Genomic DNA, 21,657 nt, shown 5'->3' with positions numbered 1-21,657 from the left:
TTGATAAATACTTCCCAATTACATTTAAATCCTTACCTTCCATCTTAGAATCAATACTATTTAAGGCAGAAGGGTAGCAAGGGCTAGGCAATGGGGGTTAAGTGACTTGCCCAGGGTCACAAAGCTAGGAAGTGTCTGAGGCCACATTTGAACCCAGGTTCCTCCTGTCTTTAGGCCTGGCTCTCATTTTCTCAGCTACCTAGCTGCCCTCTTCCCAGTTACATTTTAATCTGGTTTGGGCTTGGGGAGCATTTTTTGGACTGCCATGTAGGCCTTGTGTTTCTAATTGCAGTGACATTTGACTAGCTTCCTCTAAGGCATAGAATATGGAGTTTCTAATTATTATCTCAGATGAAGTACACCCAACACAAGAGAATCTCATCATTGAAGACTTGCCAAAGCAGTAATCTATTCTCAATGAATCCTATTTGGGGGCAATCGTATTACTATTACTCCCAGAAACATTGTCTGGGGCAAGCATATTACCATTTCTCCCAAGGAGAAACCCTCATTCAGACCTCAGAATAAATTCATGGTTGAATTACTCCATAGAATAGAAGTTCGATCATTAATGAATATCTATTTAGAAATCTTAAACTGTGACAATTGTTTTGTGTGTCATAGGTTTATTTGCCTTGGAATAGTACAAAAATCCTGACACGCATCCTACAGTTTGAAATTTTATTTGTGAATTTGGAGTACAACTCCAATATTCAATAGTTTTTACAAGTGATTTCTTAGGAAGAAAAATTCTACAAATTACATGAGTGAGGAGGTTGATTTCTCCTAAGATTGATTATAACTAACTGTTAGGGGAAGGGAGGTGAAGGATTGTCTTTTACAGTTCTGTATTTGGGGTTTGTATGCTTTAATTTTAAAAATAAAAATTTAAGTAAAAAAAAGGAAAACTTTAAAATTTGAAATGGTACCTTTTAATAATCTATGTCAGCACAAATAATTTATGGTCTGTGCTTGATGCAAATCCATGAAATATTACAATGCTATTGCTTACATATAATAGAAGAGCACGTATTTAACCTTAAAGCAAAAGAATCAATTTTGCACTTGGGTGTAGAGAACATGAGAGCAAAGACAATTGCTTATTTCTATAAAATTATACATTAAAAACAACAGATTACTACAACCTCCAAAGAGAATCAGTGGAACAGAACAGTCTATTGGTTTAAGGAAGAAAACATTTAAGTTATTAATTGTGGTTATTACAATATATTATATTCATTTAAAGGCAGAAGTGAGTTCATTCACTCTCAAATCTTATGAGCATTTGATTTCTTTAACATTCATTGAAAACTGGAAAACCTTTCTTACGTTCCATTCCTCTGTAATGATAGCAGATGTTAAACAAGATAATCATGTTGAACATGTAGTTTGCAGGATGAAAAAAAAATGTTGAGTGTTACTTTCTTGACTCTCATTCATCGAATTATCGGTGCTGACCTGTCATTTGTCACTGTTGGTCGGAGTTTCACAGTAGCAAAAGGATTTTCTCCACTATGGACCAAGAGAAAAAAACAAACTTGTTATTGCAGAAAAGCTACAGAGATGGTTATGGCTAGCTCTGCCAAATTTGAACTAAATTTAATTTAAGAAATTACATTTCTAACTCCCTTGCACTTAATGTAAATTCTGCATGTATAGTAAAGAAAGTAAAAAATCCATAAATGGTGCATCCTCTGACATCTTAACAATATTTTATTTTGACCTCCCCAGAGAAACTACAATTTATATCCATGTGAAGATGAAATTATTTTGATACAACTGAAACAAAGGTTTATCATGCTCTTTTTTTCCCTTGGATTTCACATGAAGATGTCGTTGTGGGGGAAACTTGTAACAGATTCACCAAGGGGCAAATTGTGGCACAGGAGAGCTCTCAGGAACAGAAGTGGTCAGAGTGGGGATCAAGGAGAAGCTTATGTAATTCAAGGAATAAAAATAAACCGGCCTCTTACATCAGAATTTTCTCATGTATTGTTATACCAGCAATCTAATGAAACTATAGACATATCTTAGGCCATGAAGAGAATAGCCAGTAATTTATATAACCAGTAGGATTTGCAAAGCCCTAATTATTTCACTTAATTGCCCTTTAAAATTTAATTAACAAAACATTCTCTCCTATCCCCCCCAACAAAAAAAGAGGGGAAACCCCCTACAACTTTGTAACAAATATGTACTTAAACAAAACTTCCTGCAATGGTATGTTCAATAAATGTCTCATTCTGTACCTTGAGTCCACTGTCTGGGAGAAAGTTAAATCTTTTTGGGTTACATTTTAGATTCTGAGCTGTTTCCCTCCCTGTACTGCACTTATATACATATGCATATGTATATATATATGAATAAAAATAAATCTGGGGAGGTGGGCATTTACAGTTATTAAAACGATATTGCTGTATACAATGTTCTCTTGCTTCTGCTCATTTTACTCTTCATAATTTCATATAGGTCTTTTCATGTTTTTCTAAAAAATAAACTTGTTCATTTCTTATGGTGCATTAGTTTTCCATCATAATCATATGCCACAACTTGTTTAGACTTTCCCCATTTGATTGACATTCTCTCAACTCCCAGTTCCTTGTCACCATAAAGAGAGCTGCTAGCAATATTTTAAAGCATATAAGGTTCTTTTTCCCCTTACCCCCCAATCCTGATTTTGCCTTGGAAAACAGACCTAATAGTGGTATTGCTGGATCAAAGGTAAATACATATATGAGAAATTAAAAAACAAAAACAAAAACCTGCTTGCTTCCAGATCTGTGATTAAAATGTATAGGAATACAAAGGAAACCAACTTACGGAAATCCAGTTATCAAAATATTTTAAAAATAAGTTCATAGGCACTAGGTTAAGAACTGCTATAAATTAATAGACTTGGAATTGCTTGGGGGCAGTCAGTTAAGGCAGGCACTGTCTCATAGTCAATCAGTAAATGTCAGAGGCAAGATGTGAAATTGATTTTCTGACTAAAGCCAACCTACAATTATGTGTTGTCTTGGAATAAATACAGCAGGGATCCTGGCTCTCCTAGCTGGTCTCTTTAATTCCTTGGATTCTTAGTTTTCTTATCTTTAGAGTATGCAAAAGTTGGACCAGGTGACTTTTGCCAGAGGTTCTTTGCAATGAAGTCTACACTACAGATGTTTTGATAATGAATTAAATGACTTCCTGACTTGGAAATCTAGAACTCTTTCTCCTATAGGCTTCTAAGAATGCATTATAAGTGGAATTTCCCAATAACAATTCTTTTTGTAGTCCTGTTAGAAGACTAAATTCTGCTCCATAGAAAATATTATATGTATCATGCCATTATTTGGCACTACAGCAGTAAGAAAACATTTGTAATGTTTATCATGTTAAATACAAAATTAAGTTCAATTAAATCCAAAATGAAACTTTCCATTTTTTTAAAAACCCTTATCTTCTGTCTTGGAATCAATGTTGTGTATTGGTTCCAAGGCAGAAGAGCAGTAAGGACTAGGCAATGGGGGTTAAGTGACTTGCCCAGGGTCACACAGATAGGAAGTGTCTGAGGCCAGATTTGAACCTAGGACCTCCCATGTCTGGGGGTGGCTCTCAATCCCCTTGAGCTACCTAGCTGACCCATGTTGAAGTTTTCATTCATTCTATTGGGGGCATGTAACAGGAGAGTAGTGGTACATAAAAAAAGGACCACTGATTCACTGGTATGGCATCTATGCTTTCGAGTTTTTCCATTAGTAAGGATAGCTGTTGGTTGAACCATGGATACTTTTGTGCATGATCCCTGGTGACTAACATTTGCAAGGCAGATGTCTAGGCTAGGGGCATAAATTTGTAACCCGGGAGTAAAATGCCTGTGGGCACAGTGGGAAATCACAGGGAAGTGGAATGTTGAGATAAAATTACCTTAGAAAAGGAGGCTTGGCTATTCCGTTTGAATCTGGCTTCTGCAAAGAAAGAAGAGGAAAGTTATTGATATCACAACAATTAAACTTTTATTCTGAATTTAACACATGCAAAAAGGGAATATTCTATATATGAAGGAGAACAGAAAATAGACATGTGGAACTCTATAATACCTTGCTTTCTAAAAATATGTAATTTAGCATTTTGGTTTCAGAGCTGTCTTGTCTCTCCTGAATTTCCTTGTGTTTTTTTCTTCTGTACATTTTTAAAGGTGTTTCAATGATACCCCTTTCTTTTTTGGCCACTATTACTAGGACTCCTTTTTCCTCCAGTAAAAATAGGAAAACCAAGATCCTTCTATCAAATAAGCATATTTAAGCAAATCGAATCCACACATTTGGCATAAAAAAAAGTTTGTCTCATTCAAGCACAACAATTTGAAAAGTTAAGTTAAGAAGCTTTAGGCCTTTCAAAGTATTTCTTCACTGAGGCACATTCACAGCAAGATCAATTCATAATTTTAAATTATAGCAATAATTGACAAATACACAATCTGAGAGTTTGCAAAGTGAATTACATAGTATTTATTTGGGGCAGCTAGGTGGTCCAATGGATAGATTGCTGGGCCTGATGTCAGGAAGACTCATCTTCATGAGTTCAAATCTGGCTTCAGACACTAGCTGTATGACCCTGGGCAAGTCACTTAACCTTGTCTGCCTCAGTTTCCTTATATGTAAAATGAGCTGGAGAAGGAAATGCCAGTCCATTCCAGTATCTGCCAAAAAAACCCTAAATGGGGTCAAGAGTCAGACATGACTGACCAATGACAATTTTATTTGAACCTCACAACAAACCTTTGAAGTAAATCTTAGAGGGCCTAATTAGTTCCATTTTACAAATGTAAATGTAAGAAGTAGAATTTGAACTGATGTCCTCCTGATTCTGAGTTTCTGTGGTCAACTTAATCAGACTTGAGTTAAAGAACTAAATTTTTTTCCCCAGTAGATGGTACAATTTGATAATAATAGGGTGACAAGATTATGTTCTTTCCTTCCATAACTTCCAACAAAGATTTAATGCTCTGTGAACTATAAAATTTGGGGACCATTAATCTATTTACAAATACTTTACTACTCTTACAGTGCAGTGATTTGTAAATTGTAGTTGTATGTAGAAATTCTAGGGCTTTAAAAAATCTTTATCAAAGTAAACATTAAGCTAACGAAAAGAATGACATCTTTTCAAGAGGGCACAAAAGAGTGCAATAAGACAACTTGCAGCAGGTTTGAATGACTGAATTAGGTAGAAGATAGAAATGTCACTTTTTGAAAAGACGATCCAGAGTTCAGAGTGGATTTGTGTTAATTCCACACAGCAGGTACTGGGTACATTTTCAGTCTTCATTTTAAAGAGGACTTGGATTAGAGACCCAGCTTTGCTAATTATAAACTAATTTGGCCTTGAGCAAATGACTGCATATCTGTGCCCAAATTTCCTTATCTGTAAAATGAGGGGATTGTATATGAATCTAATGGAACATTATGGAAATGATGATTGAAGAAATCAGAGAAAAATAAGATTGATCTGAAATAAGGTAAATAATGCAAAACCAAGAGAATATAAAGACTACAAAAATATTAAGTGAAAGCATCCCTAAAATTAGGCATCTGAATTCAGAAGAAGAGCAATGAATAATCTTGGTCCAGAGAAAAAGCATGTAACACACATTCCCTATTTTTCAGAGTGGTTGGGAACAAAATCTCTCCTTCCTTCCTTCTCTCTTCTTCTTGGAATATATCAGGAAAGGATGACCTGGTGGTAGGGTAGGGCATAAGCCAACGGAGGAGCAGTTTGATGGTCTTACTGGGTTTGGTAGGGAAGAGCCAAGGCAGTAGGTCTAGTCTAGAAATGGGAGGGAGGTAGAACTCTGACTCAATAAGCATTTCCCCTGGGGGCAGACAATTCTTTAATGGCCCCCTTGTATATTTTGCCACTTCTGGAGAAGTGGCAGGTTTGGGAACATCAGTGAGACTGGAAAATCCACCACTTTGGCCAAGATAGGAGAAGACAGTGATTTTGCCCCCACTAGAGGGCTATGCCTTTTTTGGGATAAATCCAGAGAAAACTCAAGTTTTTGGACTCCCTAGCTTCTTAAACTTTTGTGGAGGTTTGGACCCTTGAATTTATATACAGCAGGTTTAGCCTGAAACTACAATGTGGCCACCTTATAAAGGGAAAGAAGGATGCCCCAAGGGAGGGGCAACACTTCCCTAGGCCCAGGAATTTTCTTGGTTTGTCATCTTGGTCTTATGTAGCTAAAGGGCAGAAAAGGAAAGGGATGCAGGCAATCAAGCTTGGGAATGGAAGGACTTGTCTTTCTGGAAATTCCTCTGCACTTCTCATCACCTAGGACTTTTCTTTCCCAGGATCAGCCTTCCCAATCTACATAAACTTTCCTTGAGGGTGGGGAAAAGATAATATGAAAGACCAAGAGGGCCTTCTTTGACCAGGGACCTGAAATGATCAGTTCCCTCTCTGAAGAATGCCACATTTCTGCCACTTAGTGAAATATATTTAGAATGGGAGTGCAGAGAACTAGAAAGAAATGCTAATGTCAGAAGGAACCAGTTACCAATGGTTATGAGGTATTGGGCAAGAAAGTAAAGGACATTAGTGGTATAGGTGCTGTTTTCCTAACTTTTAGCCCTGAAAGGGAAGGAATGGAGGAGAAAAAATTAATCTGGAAAGTGAATAAGTTAAGAAGATGGTCCCTGACAATGGATTCTGGACTAAATGACTATGGCCTGAAATAGGAGGATGCTAGGTGCCTGGTCAGAGATGGAGTACATGTAACCAAGGTTGATAAGAATATGTTTGCATAGTGTCTTGCAATCCAAAGAACTCTGAAGACATGGGAAAAGAACAAGATTAAGTACCATACAGAGAGGCTACAAGAAGTTCACTGGAGACAAAGTTCTAAGGAGTCAGTAGTAAAACTTATAAGCCTCCAATATGCATCCAAATGCCCAAATATAGAACATGTGAAAGGGGAACAAGAGATCCCAACTCGGGTGTTCTTAACCTCTTTTGTGTCATGCTCATTTTCAGAATTTAAAAAAAAATCACAATGGAAGAGAATGTTAAATTTCAGTTAGAATTTAGTGAAAATAAAGGTGGAATTCTTCTCCTCTCCAAATTTAGAGATACTCTGAAATCGATTTATCGACCCCCTTGGGGACTCCGAGTTAAGGATTCCTGTTCTAACTCAGGAAGGTAAATTTGAACTCGTAGGTATCTCTGAGACTTGGTGGGAAGAATCCTGTGACTAGAATATAGCTCCAGATAGCTGTGCAGAGATAAACAGGAAAGCTAGATGGGACATGGAACAAAGCAACAAGTATACTCATACAAAAATCCAGGAATAGGGAGAAACTTGATGAAAAGCATTTGGGTGAAGGACAAATGGAGGGAAGTTTTGTTTTTTTGGGTGGGGGCAGCAGAAAGGAGGGGGTCATTAGAGTATAATGCAGATCACCTCAAGGAAGAAACAGATGCATTTGGGAAAGTATCACAAGTCTGGAATGATAAGAGGACAGTTTGGGGGCTTCAATTAGTCCAAATATCTGCTGGAGTTTTCTCTCAATGAGGGGAAAGTCAATTGTGGATTAGATTTTCACTAAAAAAGGAGGACTGATTATTGGGGTGGAAATGATGTGAATCCTTGGGGGAAGTGGTCACTCTCTCTTCAAGCTTGTGATAGAGGGGAAGAAATGTGGACATAAATGGACTTGCAATCTAGGTGTTGGGAAATCAGTGGATTTCAAAGGGTTCAGTGGAAAGATAGGTAGGATTTCCATAGAATGAAATACTTCTGTGGAAGTCAAGTCTTGGAGGGATGGAAGACACCCTTGAGAATGAAATTATGAAGATAGTGAAACAATTCTAATGGAGGAAAAATGGAATTTGTCTAGAGACATTTTCCCCCAATGATGTGAAATTCAACCTTAGACTCATCAGATCTCGAGATCTCTTTATCATCTCTGATAATCTGATAAGGACAGTTTAGTTGATAAGGAAATAACGGGACACTGGAGTTGTCTTTTAGTTCATGCTTCCAGCTCTGTCTCCAGAAGCATGGAGTTTATTGTATACTATTTTCACACGAAGAACACAAAGAAAAACTTTACAGCTGGTAGAGGTTATAAATTATACAAAAGAAAATCCTTTGCAGCTTCAAAGTAAAGATAGAACAGGGTTCAAGGCCAAATTCTAGCTACCTGGATATCAGCAAACAAATTTTGAGAATCGTAACTATATTCTATAGATATCATAAATGAATTGAGTCTTGTATTTTTTATCAGGAGGACTACACTTGGTTGGATAAAGTTTTGTCTAGCTCTGATCTTGGTTGACTTAGGAATATTCTTAGAGTTTAGGGATCCTAATTTTCTTGTACAGAAATTGTTAACCCAGTAACTGCTGGTTTGTTTAAAGCTTTCCAATGGGACTTATAATGTTATTAAGAAAAGGTGTGGATCTGAAAAGGAGTCAAAAGAGGAGTCTCAGATTTTCATCTATTTAAAACTCTTTCTCTTATTGGCCTCCCACAATCAGTGTCTGGCAAAGATGATTAAAAAAAAAAAGAATATTATAGAGGCTATAGAAAAACAGGTACATTGATGATACATTATTGATGGGATGTGAATGGGTACAGAACCCTTCTTTTAAAGTGATCTGGAATTATACATAAAGTTACTAAACTATGACCCAACTACTAGTAGGTCAATACCCCCAAAGAGGGAAAAAGTTCCTGTACAAAGATATTCATTGTAGTTATTTTTGTGGTTGCAGAAAATGAGAAACTAAGGGAATGTCCAACAATAGAGGAGTGGCTGAATAAGATGGTTATGCTATAAGAAATGAGGAAATAGATGCTTTCAAAAAGTCATGGAAAAACTTATATAAACCGATGCATATTGAAGGAGAAACAAGATCAATTTATACCACATAACACATTTTTTGAAGATTTATATAAACTAATGAAGAATGAAATTAGCAGAACAGGATAATAATTTATATAACACTAAAAACAAATGAACTTTGAAAACTTTAAGCAGTATGGTCAATTCAAGGACCATTCATGACTACAGGAAATTGATAATGAAACATACTATTTTTTAGAGAGAGGTGATGGATTTAGGGTTTGGAATGAGACATCTTTTTGGGGAAATTGTTTTGCTTAATCATGTATCTATTACAAGAATTTTATTTTTTAAAATTTTCTTCCCCCTCCTCATTGCCCTGGGATGAGGGATATGAGGAAGAGAAAATAATTTCTGTTAATTTAAAAAAATGGGTGAGGGGGATATATGCCTATAACACATATTTATTTATTTATATGTATAAATGTATATTTATATATAGATATAAAAAGTTTCACTAATGTTCAGATGAGATCACTGTATTATTTGTTTTTCTTAATTGTTTTACTTTGTTACAATAGCTCTCATGAAGCAGGAGTAATTTGCAAATGCTTGTAACAAAAAGCAAAAGAAATCAATTCTTCTGAAAGTGAAAAAAAAACCTGATGTGGATGTACAGGAGACTCACTCACCAACTTAGATTTTCAAAAGCAATTCACAGAAGATGGAAACAAGGCCAGGTAAGAAGATGAATATAAAAATGGAACGCAGTCCTATAAAAATACCAAAGAACTCTCAAACTCAGAATGAACTAAGACAGGGGAGAGAAGTTAAGGAGAACGAAAAAATTTTTTTTTTAAATTTCAAAGTTATACTGGAAGAAAGGAAGAAAGAAAGGATAGGAACTTAATGGGGTGGGGTTGCAAAAATGATAACTGACCACAAACAGGTCTACTCCCTCACTTCTCCCCTCTTTCCTTCTGTAATCTAGATTTTATTAAGTATCACTTTCAAAGCAGAAGTGCAGTAAAAGTCAGGCAACTGGGAATAAGTACTTTATCCAGGGTCACATAGCAAATTTGAACCCAGGACCTCCTATCTCTAGGACTGGCTATCCACCGAGCAATTCGTGCCCCGCTTTCTCTTTCAAAAATGACCTTTGGGGAGCAGCTGAGTGGCTCAGTGGATTGAGAGCCAGGACTAGAGATGGGAGGTCCTAGGTTCAAATCTGACCTCAGACACTTCCTAGCTGTGTGACCCTGGGCAAGTCACTTGATCCCCATTGTTTAGCCCTTATCACTCTTCTGTCCTGGAGCCAATATACAGTACTGACTCCAAGACAGAAGGTAAGGGCTTTAAAAAAAAATGACCTTTGCACCGGGAATGGCAGAACAAAAATGACTAATAGGTTATTGAAACCTAAGATAAGTAAGGAGATTATTAGAAAGCACCTCCCCCTTTCTCCTGATGAATTCAAGGAAATAGCAGACAGGATTGCAGTGCCATTTCTGGTCAAATGTGAAAGTTTGTGGAACATGGGAGAGGTATCACAAAATTGGAGAAGAGCAAAGATCCTGCTTTTCAAGAAAGGGAAGAAAATAGTTGGCAAACTAGAGGTCAATGAGTTTGACTTGGATCAGTGGAAAAAATTTTAGAACAGAGCATTAAAAAGATGGTGAATACCTACCTAGAAAGGAAGCAGTGATTATAGAACCCCAGCATGGCTTCATCAAGAACAGATCATGCCAGAATAGCCTCATTTCCTTTTTTTGGTGGGATTACTGAATCTGCTGATGAAGGAAATGCCATGGATACAGTTGACCTAGATTTTAGCAAGTTGGCTTATAATAAAGTATCCCATGTTCTTGTCGAGTAGATTGAGAGATGTGGACAATTAGCACAATTAGATTACAAATAGTATAATTAGATGGCTGCAGAATGGGTTGGATGACTGGACTCACAGAGTAGTCATTAATGGTTCAATGTCAACATGGCAGTTTTCCAGTGGTGTATCTTAGGGAACTATATGCTTGATCTAGCACTGTCTAACATTTTTACTAATGACCTGGATGCAAACAGAGATAATGAGGTATAGTGGAGGGAGAGTTAGCTTTGGAGCCAGGAAGATCTGGGTTCAAGTTTTGCCTCTGATGCATACTGACTGTGTGATAATTCAGATAATGATGTGATGATAAAGATTTTTAAAAAGTGAAAGTAAAGATAATAAAAAAATTAACTCTTAAATGTCACTTTAATCTTAGGGAGAGTTTCCTTATCTGGTAATCACCTGGATACAGGCACAGATTTTTAGATGACACAGGTGGGGTGGGGGTGGGGAACTAGCCAAGTCAGGTTCTGTAAAGTTCTTGACAGGTTAGAGGTTGAATTATTTACTGGCCATGTTGTAGTGGGGATTCCTTTTTAGTACAGGTTGGACTAGATAGCTTTTAAGGTCCCTTCCAACTCAAAATCTCTCTCTCCTGCCCTCTTGGCCCCCACATAAACCAAGGGGAGGACCAGATGATTCTAAGTGTGCCTTCTGTCTCAAACATAGAGGTGGTTTTTGTTTGTTTGTTGTGGGGAATGTTTAGCTGATACTCAAACTTCTAAGAGGACAAGTTCCTGTTAAGAGAGATGGATGGACTATTTTAATAGCTTCCTATTTGGTATCTTGGTGGCTAGTCTTTTCTTCTATCCATCCTTTCACACAACTGCCAAAGTAATCATCCCGAATCATACATTTGCCTTATTGTTATTTTCTATTCCAAATTCTTGCATGAAAAGTGCAACACGAATATCAAAAATAGTATACAGATTTAATTTCTAAGGCACAAGTCATTCTCCTACTTAAAAATCTTTAGTGATTTCCTATTGCCTCAATGATTAAAATATAGAATGTAATGTCTAAAACTTTTCACAATTTATTCTTGATAAGTTCCAAGTTAAAATTGCCTTAAGCAGAAAGCTACCAAATGACCTTTTTTTCTCTCAGTGGTCAGAGGGTGGCTCCCTCAGCTGAGTAGCTTCAATGGGGTCCTGATATTTCTATCTACGCCTAAGCATGAAGATGGGGTTCTCTCCATTTTCCTCAACATTCCAACTAAGCGGTTCTTTTTATACAATTTAGAGCAGATATAAAATTCCTAGTTATACCTCTACTATATTTTAAAAAAATCTTAAAAAAAAAAGATACTAAAATAAACAAGGAGATTGGCCTTGACCTATAAGATCTTTTCAATTCTAAATTTGTGTCTATGCTGAAATAGTTCTCTCTCTGTGTCTCTCTGTCTCTCTCTCATTTTTATTTAGCTGTTCTTTCTCTGGAGGTGGACATTCAAAAATATTTTCAGGTCCAAATTCTCTCCATTCTACTACTCTGCCCCCATTCTAAGAAAGCAAAACAACCAAAATCCATCACAAAATGTAGTCAAGGAAAACAAATTTCTACAACTACACCCCATCCCCATTCATATTTATATATAAATATTTGGATACATGTGCAATATACATCTATATCCACATTATATATATAATTTTTCAAAAATTACGTTTATGCCTTTTTTTTAACCAAATACTTGCTCAGGAGTCCTTATGCTATTTAGACAATTGGCCAGGAGATGGCGGTGTTGCACTGTCACATAAGACTCAGACTCTATTTGGGACAGACTAGACTTTCATATACAATAAATTACAATTTTTAGTGGCTCCCCATCATTTCTGATAAAAGAGAAACTAATGCTTAAAGCGTTTCTTAATTTAGCTACAACTATGTTTATAATCCAGATATTTCCTATTACTTCTCATGTGTTCTACATTCTGGCCAAATTGGCATGCCAGGTTCTCGTCCCAAACGGACCTTCTCTTTTTCACCTTTGTCTCTGCAGAGCTGTAATCACCACCCACCGCCAGCATCTGAGATGTACTTCCTTGTTATCTCAGTCTCTTAGAAATCAACATGTCGAGAAGCATTTACTAAGGGCTCATATTAATGTGCCTGGCAATGAGCTAAAGGCTAGACAGGCAAAGAAAGGCAAAAATAGTCTCTGTCCTCAAGGAGCTGACAGTCTAAAAGGGGGAGATGATGGGCCAAAAATTATGTACAAACAAGAAATAACAGGATAAACTGGAAGTAACCTCAGAGGGAAGATATCAACATTAAGGATCAGCTCAGGTGATGACACCTACAGAAGCCTTTACTGATTTCCCAATTGTTCATTCTTACTCTAGTCCTCCTCAAATGAATTTATATTGACTTATCTGTGTACACCCTACCACTGACACTTAATAACCGTGAGACCATAGGCCTTGTTGAATCTCAATTTCCTCCTCTATAAAAGGGAAATAATATCCATCCCACTAACCTTCAAGGATTGTTGTGAAGATTACATGAGAATCCATGTAAAGCATTTTAATGAACTTTCAAGTATTATAGAAATGCTAGGTATTATTATTATTATTATTACATGGACCATTTTTTTAGCACTTTGGGCAAAATATATGGTTAAATGTTTGTGGAATTGAATGCAAAGGAAAGGTACAAGAGTTCAGTGGAGGGAGATTGCTGATACCATTTTTAGTTGGTGAGGTCCAAAGGCAGGTGGGCACAGTTTTAGCTGGGCTTTGACCAGTGGGTAAAATTTTAGCAGATGAGATGTGGGCAAAAGCTTAGAGATGGGGGAAGGACATTTGTCCTTGTGGATGGCGACTTTTCTACTCTGGCTACAGTATAAAAAGTATGTAGTTGTGAGATAAGGCTGGAGAGGTAGATCGGAACTAGCTTCAGAATTGTCTAGAATGACAAAGCAAAGAAGTTTATATTTTATGTTTGTCTTTTTTCCCCCCAATTAAAAAAATTATATACTTAATAACCTCCTCCACTACCAAAAAAAATTTAACTAAACAAAAGCATAAGAGATTATGTACAAACCCACAAACTCCATGTTGCGTATAATTTGTTTAAGAATTATATGTGTGCTAATATAAACATCTGCTTTTGAACTACCTTTGGATTTGTTTTACTTTGATACTTTTTTCTCTTGATTTTGTAGCTATTTAAAAAATGTAACAATATTATGTATTATTCTTATTCTCTTTTCATCTCTTTATACATTTCTCTTATTTTTCTTTATATTTCTAATATTTGTCATTTCTAATAACATAATAAAATCCATTACATTCATATATCCAAAGCTATTCAGCTATTTCTTCCAATCATTGCATTTGCATTATTTCCAGTTATTTTGTCATTATAAACAAAACTGCCACAAATATTTTCATAAAAACAAAGCTTTTCACCCTCTCAATAATGTCCTTAGGGCCTAATCCTAGTAATGGGATCCTTAGGTCAATGAGCACAAACAGCTTTACAGCTCTTAATGTACATTTTCATCTTGTTTTCTAAAAAACAATTAACAGCTGCTCTAGCAAAGTAATATTGGGCTTCTTTCTCTATGTTCCTATCAGTATTTAATTTGATCAACTTCACCTGCCTGGTTCTCAGTTATCATACATTACCAGGAAGACTTTTGTAGAATATTACATGTAGAATATTTATGTTCTCCAGATAATTGTTGTCCCACCAGAAACTGTTTGGATTATGTGTATGCTCAGGCTTAGATCTACTACTATCTTCATGTAGGTGTGTGCAGGCTTTCCAGATATGTATCATTTAACTTATCTAAGGTCCTAGCCATCAATTTATTTATTTATTCATTGAGCTATTTATTTATTTATTTGGTTATCCGAGAGAGGAAAATTAAAGTCACCCCTTCTATTATTATTTTGTTATGTATTTTCATCTGTATCTCATTTAGTTTTTCCTTTAAAATCTAGATGCTATAATTCTTGGTGCATACAGGGCCAATATTGATAATGCTTCATTATCCATAGTACTTCTCAACATAATAATTCCCCTGTTCATCTATTTAAATTACATACATTTTAACCCCAATTATGTCAGAGATTATGACCACTACCCCTGCCTTCTCTGGATCAGCTGAGGCATAGTATATTCTGCTCTAGCCCCCACTTTCATGCTACCACTTTATTTGGTAGGCAATAGGGAACCACCTCAAATTAATGAGGGCCTGACAAGGGTGGTGGTGATAAGTGGGGATAAATGTGAGACATAATGAAACTGAGTTAATTTATAATACCTGAAAAAACTGGGATTTTGTCAGTGTGGGAAATTCCTGTTAGGAGAATTCTTGCTTGACCAACAAAAGTCAATCACCTGGGACATAAGCTGTTCAGTTGTCTTTGATTTTTGGGTGACCCCATTTGGTTTTTCTTGCAAAAATACTAGAGTGGAATGCAATTTCCTTTTCCAACTCATCTGAGAGATGAGGAAACTCAGGCAAACAGGATTAAGTGACTTGCCCAGGGTCACCCAACTATTAAAGTATCTGAGGTCAAGTCTTCCTGACTCCAGGTCCAGCACTCTAGCCACTGAACCACCTAGTTGCCCTAATACATGAAGTAATAAATCCCAAGTAAATGTCTAAGGAATAAAGGTGGCATTTGAACCCAGGGTTTCCTAATTAAGTCTAGCACAGTTTCCTAAGCTCTTACTAACTCCAGGAGTTTCCATATTTTTTAATTTATCCTTCCAAAAGCAGGGAGGGGAGAGGAAAAGTACTTCATTCACTTAATTGAAGTTTTTGTGTGCTCAGTCACTGAGTCGTATCCGTGTCTTTGTGACCCCATGCATCATAGCTATCAATGGGGTTTTCTTGGCAACGTCACTGGAATGGTTTGCCATTTCCTTCTCTAGTGGATTAAAGTTCAGATAGCTGATAAACCAAGTGAAGGAAGACAGGAAGCCTACAACAGATCATACTTTCTATGATGAGTCACCTTCTAGTTAAACTCCTTTAAGTTAAGAAACTTCCTACATTTCACTCCCTCTGATCAGTAGGAAGTTTGCTCTTGTACCCTGGGGTTGGAAAAGTGGACTCCAGGCCAAATCAAACTCTTAGAAGAGCAAGGAGATTTCAAGAAGGTTTGTGGTTCAGGTCATGGCAAATTTTACATCATGCCCAGTCCTTCAGATGCAAAATGCCTCTTATTTCCTTTTGCTCTGTTCCTGAAGAGGAACTAAATTCATTTCTTTTTGGAAACCGTTCAACTTAAAAAAAAAGTCTTAGACAATATTTCTGTCCTTATATATTTGTTCTCAAGTTTAAAAAAAGCACCTTGCCCAGGCTGGAAGTACAAAGGACATTCATGAGCCTGATCCCCAATATTGATAGGCACACCAAGGCTTTATTTAACCAGCTGACATGAGTTCATTTGCTTCTTTGTTAGGCAGCTTGGAGGCCTCTCGCTCACCCTAAAGGGCTAATAACCAGGATGCTGCTGGGCTTTCTTTGGACACCTAATTAAGACTATTCCTTTAGCAGCTCAGAACTCCAAAACAACAGATCCACCAAATTCAGCCTCCTCATTTTTAAGGACTAACAGTATTGCTTCCATACCTTATTTATCCAGAACACAGCTGAAAAGCAGAGGGGGAAAAAGTTAAAAAAAAAAAAAAAAAAAAAAAGGCCTCAACATGGCCAAAAAGAAATCGCATTAGCTCCAGGATTTTTTGGGCTTTATTTGGAGTCAACTTACTCTTATTTTAGGTACTAGTCTAACAAATGGGGTATCTGGTTTTTCGATCCATGGCTCATAAAAGCAACAAATTAGATGAGGAGTGTAGTATAAGGTAAGAAACACTAATGGCAGGGAGAAATGAAGATTAATAGTGACCCTGGACTAAAAAACCTGTAAATTTACAAAGCACAGTCAGGTGAGGCCACTTATCTAGTATAGGGAGACAGAGCTAACCTGACATTTTCTTCTGTTATAAACATCATTTCAGTACAGAAAACAAATAATACTCATTTTAATGACCCTCAGCCATCTATATGTAGTCAAAGTGTTCAGAATCTTCTGTTCAGGAAGGCAGAAAAATATATAATTGGCACATTTAAATAAATAATTATTGTATACACACAAAATGGCTAAAAATAGTTTCTGTGTTTTAAAGAGTTAAGGTTCAATTCTCTGGAAAATTCAGTTATTTGAAAGACCTTATTTCCTAACTGTGTCAAGTATTGTATTATAATCTCTCCTATATTTCTGCTTTCTTATATTTTACCATGGTTCTTTGGCATATCAAAGAACCTGGATCCAGGAAGGTATGAGTTCAAATTCAGTCCCAGAACTTACTAACTCTGTGTGATCCTGGGCAAGTAATTTATAACCTCTGGCTCAGTTTTCTCAACTGTGAAATGGGAATAATAATAATTCCCTCATAAGGTTGTGGGGATCAAATTAGATAATATTTGTAAAGTGCTTTGGTACATAGTAGGCATTTAAGAAGTGTTTATTCTATTCCCTATCTAGTCTAACCTATACATGAAAATAATCCCCACTATAACATATGCACATGTGCTTAGATACTTTAAGGAAGTAGAAGCACCTCCACTTAAAGCTGTCCATTCCACTTCAGGACAATTCTGATTCCCACTACTACTCCTGAATCAGCTCTCTGAAGCCAAACAGAAAAAGACTAAAATCCCTCTTCAATATGTCAGCCAAATAGTTGAAGAGAGCTATCACTAACTGCCTTCCCAAAGACCCCAAGGCTCCCTTTCTCTGGCCAAATATCTCAAGTTTCTCCAACCAATCTTCATATTACATGAGCTCAGCAGGGTCTTTTGCCAGCCTGGTTATCCTCCTTTGGGCATTCCCCAGATGATTGATATCCTTTCTTAAGTTATGGCACCAAAAATCAAATATAGAACTCCAGATTTGGTCTGACCAGGGTGGAGTATGGTGAGATATCATCAGTATGGATATTCCCTCCAATGAAGCACACCTGGTACCTTCACCTATCTTTCCCCACACCCCAACCCCTTCAGCTTCCTTTTGTTTGCTATCTTCTCTCATTTTAATGTAATCTCCTTGAGGGCAAGTATAGCCTTTCTCCTTTTTGCTTGCATCTGTATCCTCTGCACTTAGCCTAGCACTTGGCTCCTCATAAGCACTTAATAAATGCCTGTTTTCTTACATAACCTATTCCATGCTACATCATTAGACTTCCTTAAACCAATAAATAATAATAACCCTTTGCATTTATGGAGTGTCTTTCATCTGGGTGATCTCAAAGTACTTCATGCATATTCTCACAACATCCCTTGACAGAAGGGTATCATTATGTCCAGACCCTTAGGCAAGCCTACAGGAAGACTTGGTGACCTGCCCATATCTGCTTAGTCAGTCCCTGAAAACCATTTTTGTATTTTATGTCCATCACCTGCCCCTTCTATTCTGAAGAGACTCATACACACACTCTCACACACACACACACACACACACACACACACACACACACACACACACACACACACACACAAGTCTTATAGACGTCTTATACTCCAAGAAGCTCAGTGATAAAAAGAAATGTCCTGTGCATGAAAATGTTTAGAGCAGTGCTTTTTATAACAGCAAAGAACAAAGTAGGTGACTGTTACTGATTGGAGAATGACTATAAAAATAGAGTATAGGAATGTGACGGGGTATTACAATGCCATGAAGAATGATAATTAAGAAGAATATGGTAAAGCATTGGAAGAAGTATATGAACTGATGTAAAACAAAATATGTAGAACCAAGAAAACAATACACACAATAACTATGAATGAAAAGGATGATATCAATAAAATAACTGTAACAGAGTGCTGTAGAATAAAATTAAACAAAAAATGGATACAAAAAGCCACCCCCCCCCTTTCCATCTTTGCAGAGGTGGGTGACCATGGGGACTGGATCACTGAATATAATGTTAGACTTGAATATTTAAAAACCTCACCTTCTGTCTTAGGATCCACATAAATATTGATTCCAAGGCAGAAAAGTGGCAAGGACTAGGCAGCTGGGGACATACCTTTGAGTTGTTTGTAACGAGGTAAATGGTCCATTTAGTAGTTGAAGTGAAGTGCAATAGCACTGTTGTATTCCCCACCTCTGCATTTATGAAAATGTAATAGATAAGACATAGAAAAACACGTCTTTTACGGCTGTTATAGTCTCATGCAGGAGGTGGGAAGGTTTTCCTAGAGGGTGTGGTACTTCTGGATGGCTCCTGAATAATATCCATTAGCCCTAATATTAATGCATACCTCAAATCTTTTAGACTATGGAAACTTGCCATCGATTGTTTAATATTATGGGACTTGATTAATGATTTTGTCTGATTATGGGAGAAGGGATCACAAAAGAGCCATTATACAGTTCCAAGAAGCACAAGTTCAAGAAGACTAACCAATCCCAGTGGGATTGATGAGAATCTTTGCCAAGACAGAGGACTTGTTTTGGGGTTCAAGGAAGCAGCTGTTTGACAACATCAGATGCAGGATTTCCCCGTGCCAGATTCAGACAAAGTACCTCAGTTTAGCTCCCATTCTGGCTCCTCTATCCCTGAGGGCAAAGGTAAAATTAGATCAGGGAATGTTATTTCCCATCTGCTACAAGATCTAGTCTCTTTCCTGTCTTTCATAGTGTGGCAATTTTCTGTAGTCTTGGCTGCTGATTGGGAAGTGCATATTGCTGCAATGGTCCTACAGGCTTGTGGGACATAAATCATTTTATTGGGTCCTGATTCTAGACCTGTTATGGGCTTATTCTTGCTTACTCAAAATTTTTATATACTACTTAATTTTGATTTTTTTCTTTTCTTCTATTTGTTTTTTTTAATGTCTTTGATTTCCTTTTAACAATTGATTCACATACCTCATAACCTCAGCCATGTATCCCTGGGTGATCCATGTGTTGGGCAACACCCTCCTCAGGGGGGATTGTATATTGCCATAAAATTCTAGATTTATAAAAATTTTTCTTGTTTGAGAGTAATTTTAGGATAAAAAACTTGCTAGCTCTCTGAATCAAGAAAGTGAACTGTTTGGAGAAGGCACCATGGAGAGACCTGCAGAAATCACACACTGCACCAAAAAATCCAGAATGAACTTTGGGATGTAGTAAAATTGAACTATGGGGGTTGAATGCATTTATTTTGAATGTACACTCTTATGCCAAAGGGCACTATCCTCAATTGGCCTTTTGGAAATGTGCCCAGCAATCATTAGTTTTGTTCTGTCTCTTTTATTTCCCTCTTATCTCCAAATTATTGTAATTTCCCCTTAGTGCAATATTGTATGTACCTCTAGTTGAAGATCTTTAGAGATATAAGTTGGTTATGTGTACTGATTCCATGGGGAAATTAGGCATGTAAATATGGGAGATTTCTACATGCTCATTTTCCAATGGAATCATGGGGGGGGGGATTGTGTAATTAGAATCTGTGCCCCAGGACTCCAATTCCTAGCATCCCATTTTCCTTCTCACCTTATGTGCTAATGTAGAGAGGATATAAGTTTTGTGTAGCTCTGCCCCTTGCTCTCTTCCTGTGATCACGGCTACTGAAGCAGGCCGGAGGCTTTACTCACCTGAGTTTGCTTTTTGTTAGAAAATTAGGTTTGAACTTCTATTTCTTTTTGTTTATTTTCTTTCTACCTCAAGTGATTATTAATAAACTTTATAAAATATAGTACTTAGAGTTATTGGTATTAGTTTAAAATCTTACATATATGTATTTATATAATTTATTAGGATATGATATAAAAATAGAAAACATAGGATATAATGTAAAATGTAATAATGATATGAAAAGATATGTATGTAAAAATATATTAGATATGATATAAAAGCAAAACATTTAAAAAGTCTTTTGCCTCATGTAAAAGCTGTATCAGATTGCTTAACTGTTTTAGGGAGAGGGAAGAGGAGGAAGGGAGAGAATTTGGAACTCGAAATTTAAAAAAAGAATGTTAAAAAGTGTTTTTAAATGTAATTGGGGAAAAACAAAATTTTAAAAAGTCTTAGGCTTGCCTTCATACTTTATAAAAAGTACCATTTCGAGGCAGTATTTGCTAGGTCTATACAAACTGGGTGACTTGAACAAGTTTTCTTTTTTATGAGCACGAAGCTGCTACTGTCTACTTACCAGCATGTACTGGTTGCGTGCATGGCACTAACTGACATTTTTTTCCAACCCCCAAAGGCATTCACAGTCCAAGCAAACATGTCCTTTGAAATATTGACCTTCTGGCAAGAAGGTCAGAGTGCTGTCAGGACGATTTTTTTAAAGGAAAAAACCTCAAGAGGTATTGAGATGACTGTATAGGACCAGCAAAGTACTGACTTTAAGGTCAGAGGAGGTGGGTTCAATGCTTACCTCTGATGCTTTGCAACCTATGACATCAGACAGGTCATGAACTTCCTTGGTGTTTCAGTTTCCTTATTTGTGAAACAAGGGAGTTAAGACTAGAGGGTTCCTGAGATTTTTCTTTCTTTTTAAAAAAATCCCTCTGTCTTAAACCAGGGGCAGCTAGCTAGCTATCCCTGAAATTTCTTGTTGCTCTTGATCTATGATCTTATGAACAAACCTTTTCTTAGTTCCAGTTACTAGGGGAAAACCAGTTATCCTGCTTACTTGGCCTTCCCTCTGTTCTACTTCTTCAATTGATTCTAATGTTCCTACACTGCATCCCTTATACTTACTTTGAAAGAGAGAGGGAGAGAAGGAGAGAGATAGGGAGAGAGGTAGGGAGGAGAGAAGAGAAAAAAGAGAGTGAGAGAGAGTGATGGGGGAGGGAGAGAGAGAGACAGAGAGGGGAAGAGGGAGAAGAGGAAGAGTGTGTGTGTGTGTGTGTGTGTGTGTGTGTGAGAGAGAGAGAGAGAGAGAGAGAGAGAGAGAGAGAGAGAGAGAGAGAGAGAGACA

General features: G+C 36.9%; 1 protein-coding gene across 1 annotated transcript in view; it reads right to left on the bottom strand.

Moving 5' to 3' along the window:
- Positions 1 to 641: 641 nt before the first annotated feature.
- The window catches only part of BAIAP2L1 (BAR/IMD domain containing adaptor protein 2 like 1), a 123,136-nt gene continuing 102,120 nt past the window's right edge, over positions 642 to 21,657 (bottom strand). Inside the window, exons 13-14 of the mRNA XM_044678943.1 lie at positions 3,910 to 3,950; positions 642 to 1,512 (exon numbers count right to left, since the gene is read on the bottom strand). Coding sequence (XP_044534878.1) covers positions 1,437 to 1,512; positions 3,910 to 3,950 — 117 coding nt within the window. The 3' untranslated portion in view covers positions 642 to 1,436. The remainder of the gene's footprint in view (positions 1,513 to 3,909; positions 3,951 to 21,657) is intronic.

Source organism: Gracilinanus agilis, chromosome 1 (assembly GCF_016433145.1).
Source record: "Gracilinanus agilis isolate LMUSP501 chromosome 1, AgileGrace, whole genome shotgun sequence".
NCBI classification, from domain to species: Eukaryota; Metazoa; Chordata; class Mammalia; order Didelphimorphia; family Didelphidae; genus Gracilinanus; species Gracilinanus agilis.
Note: the sequence above shows the minus strand (reverse complement) of the source record. Positions and strands in the feature narration are given on the sequence as shown.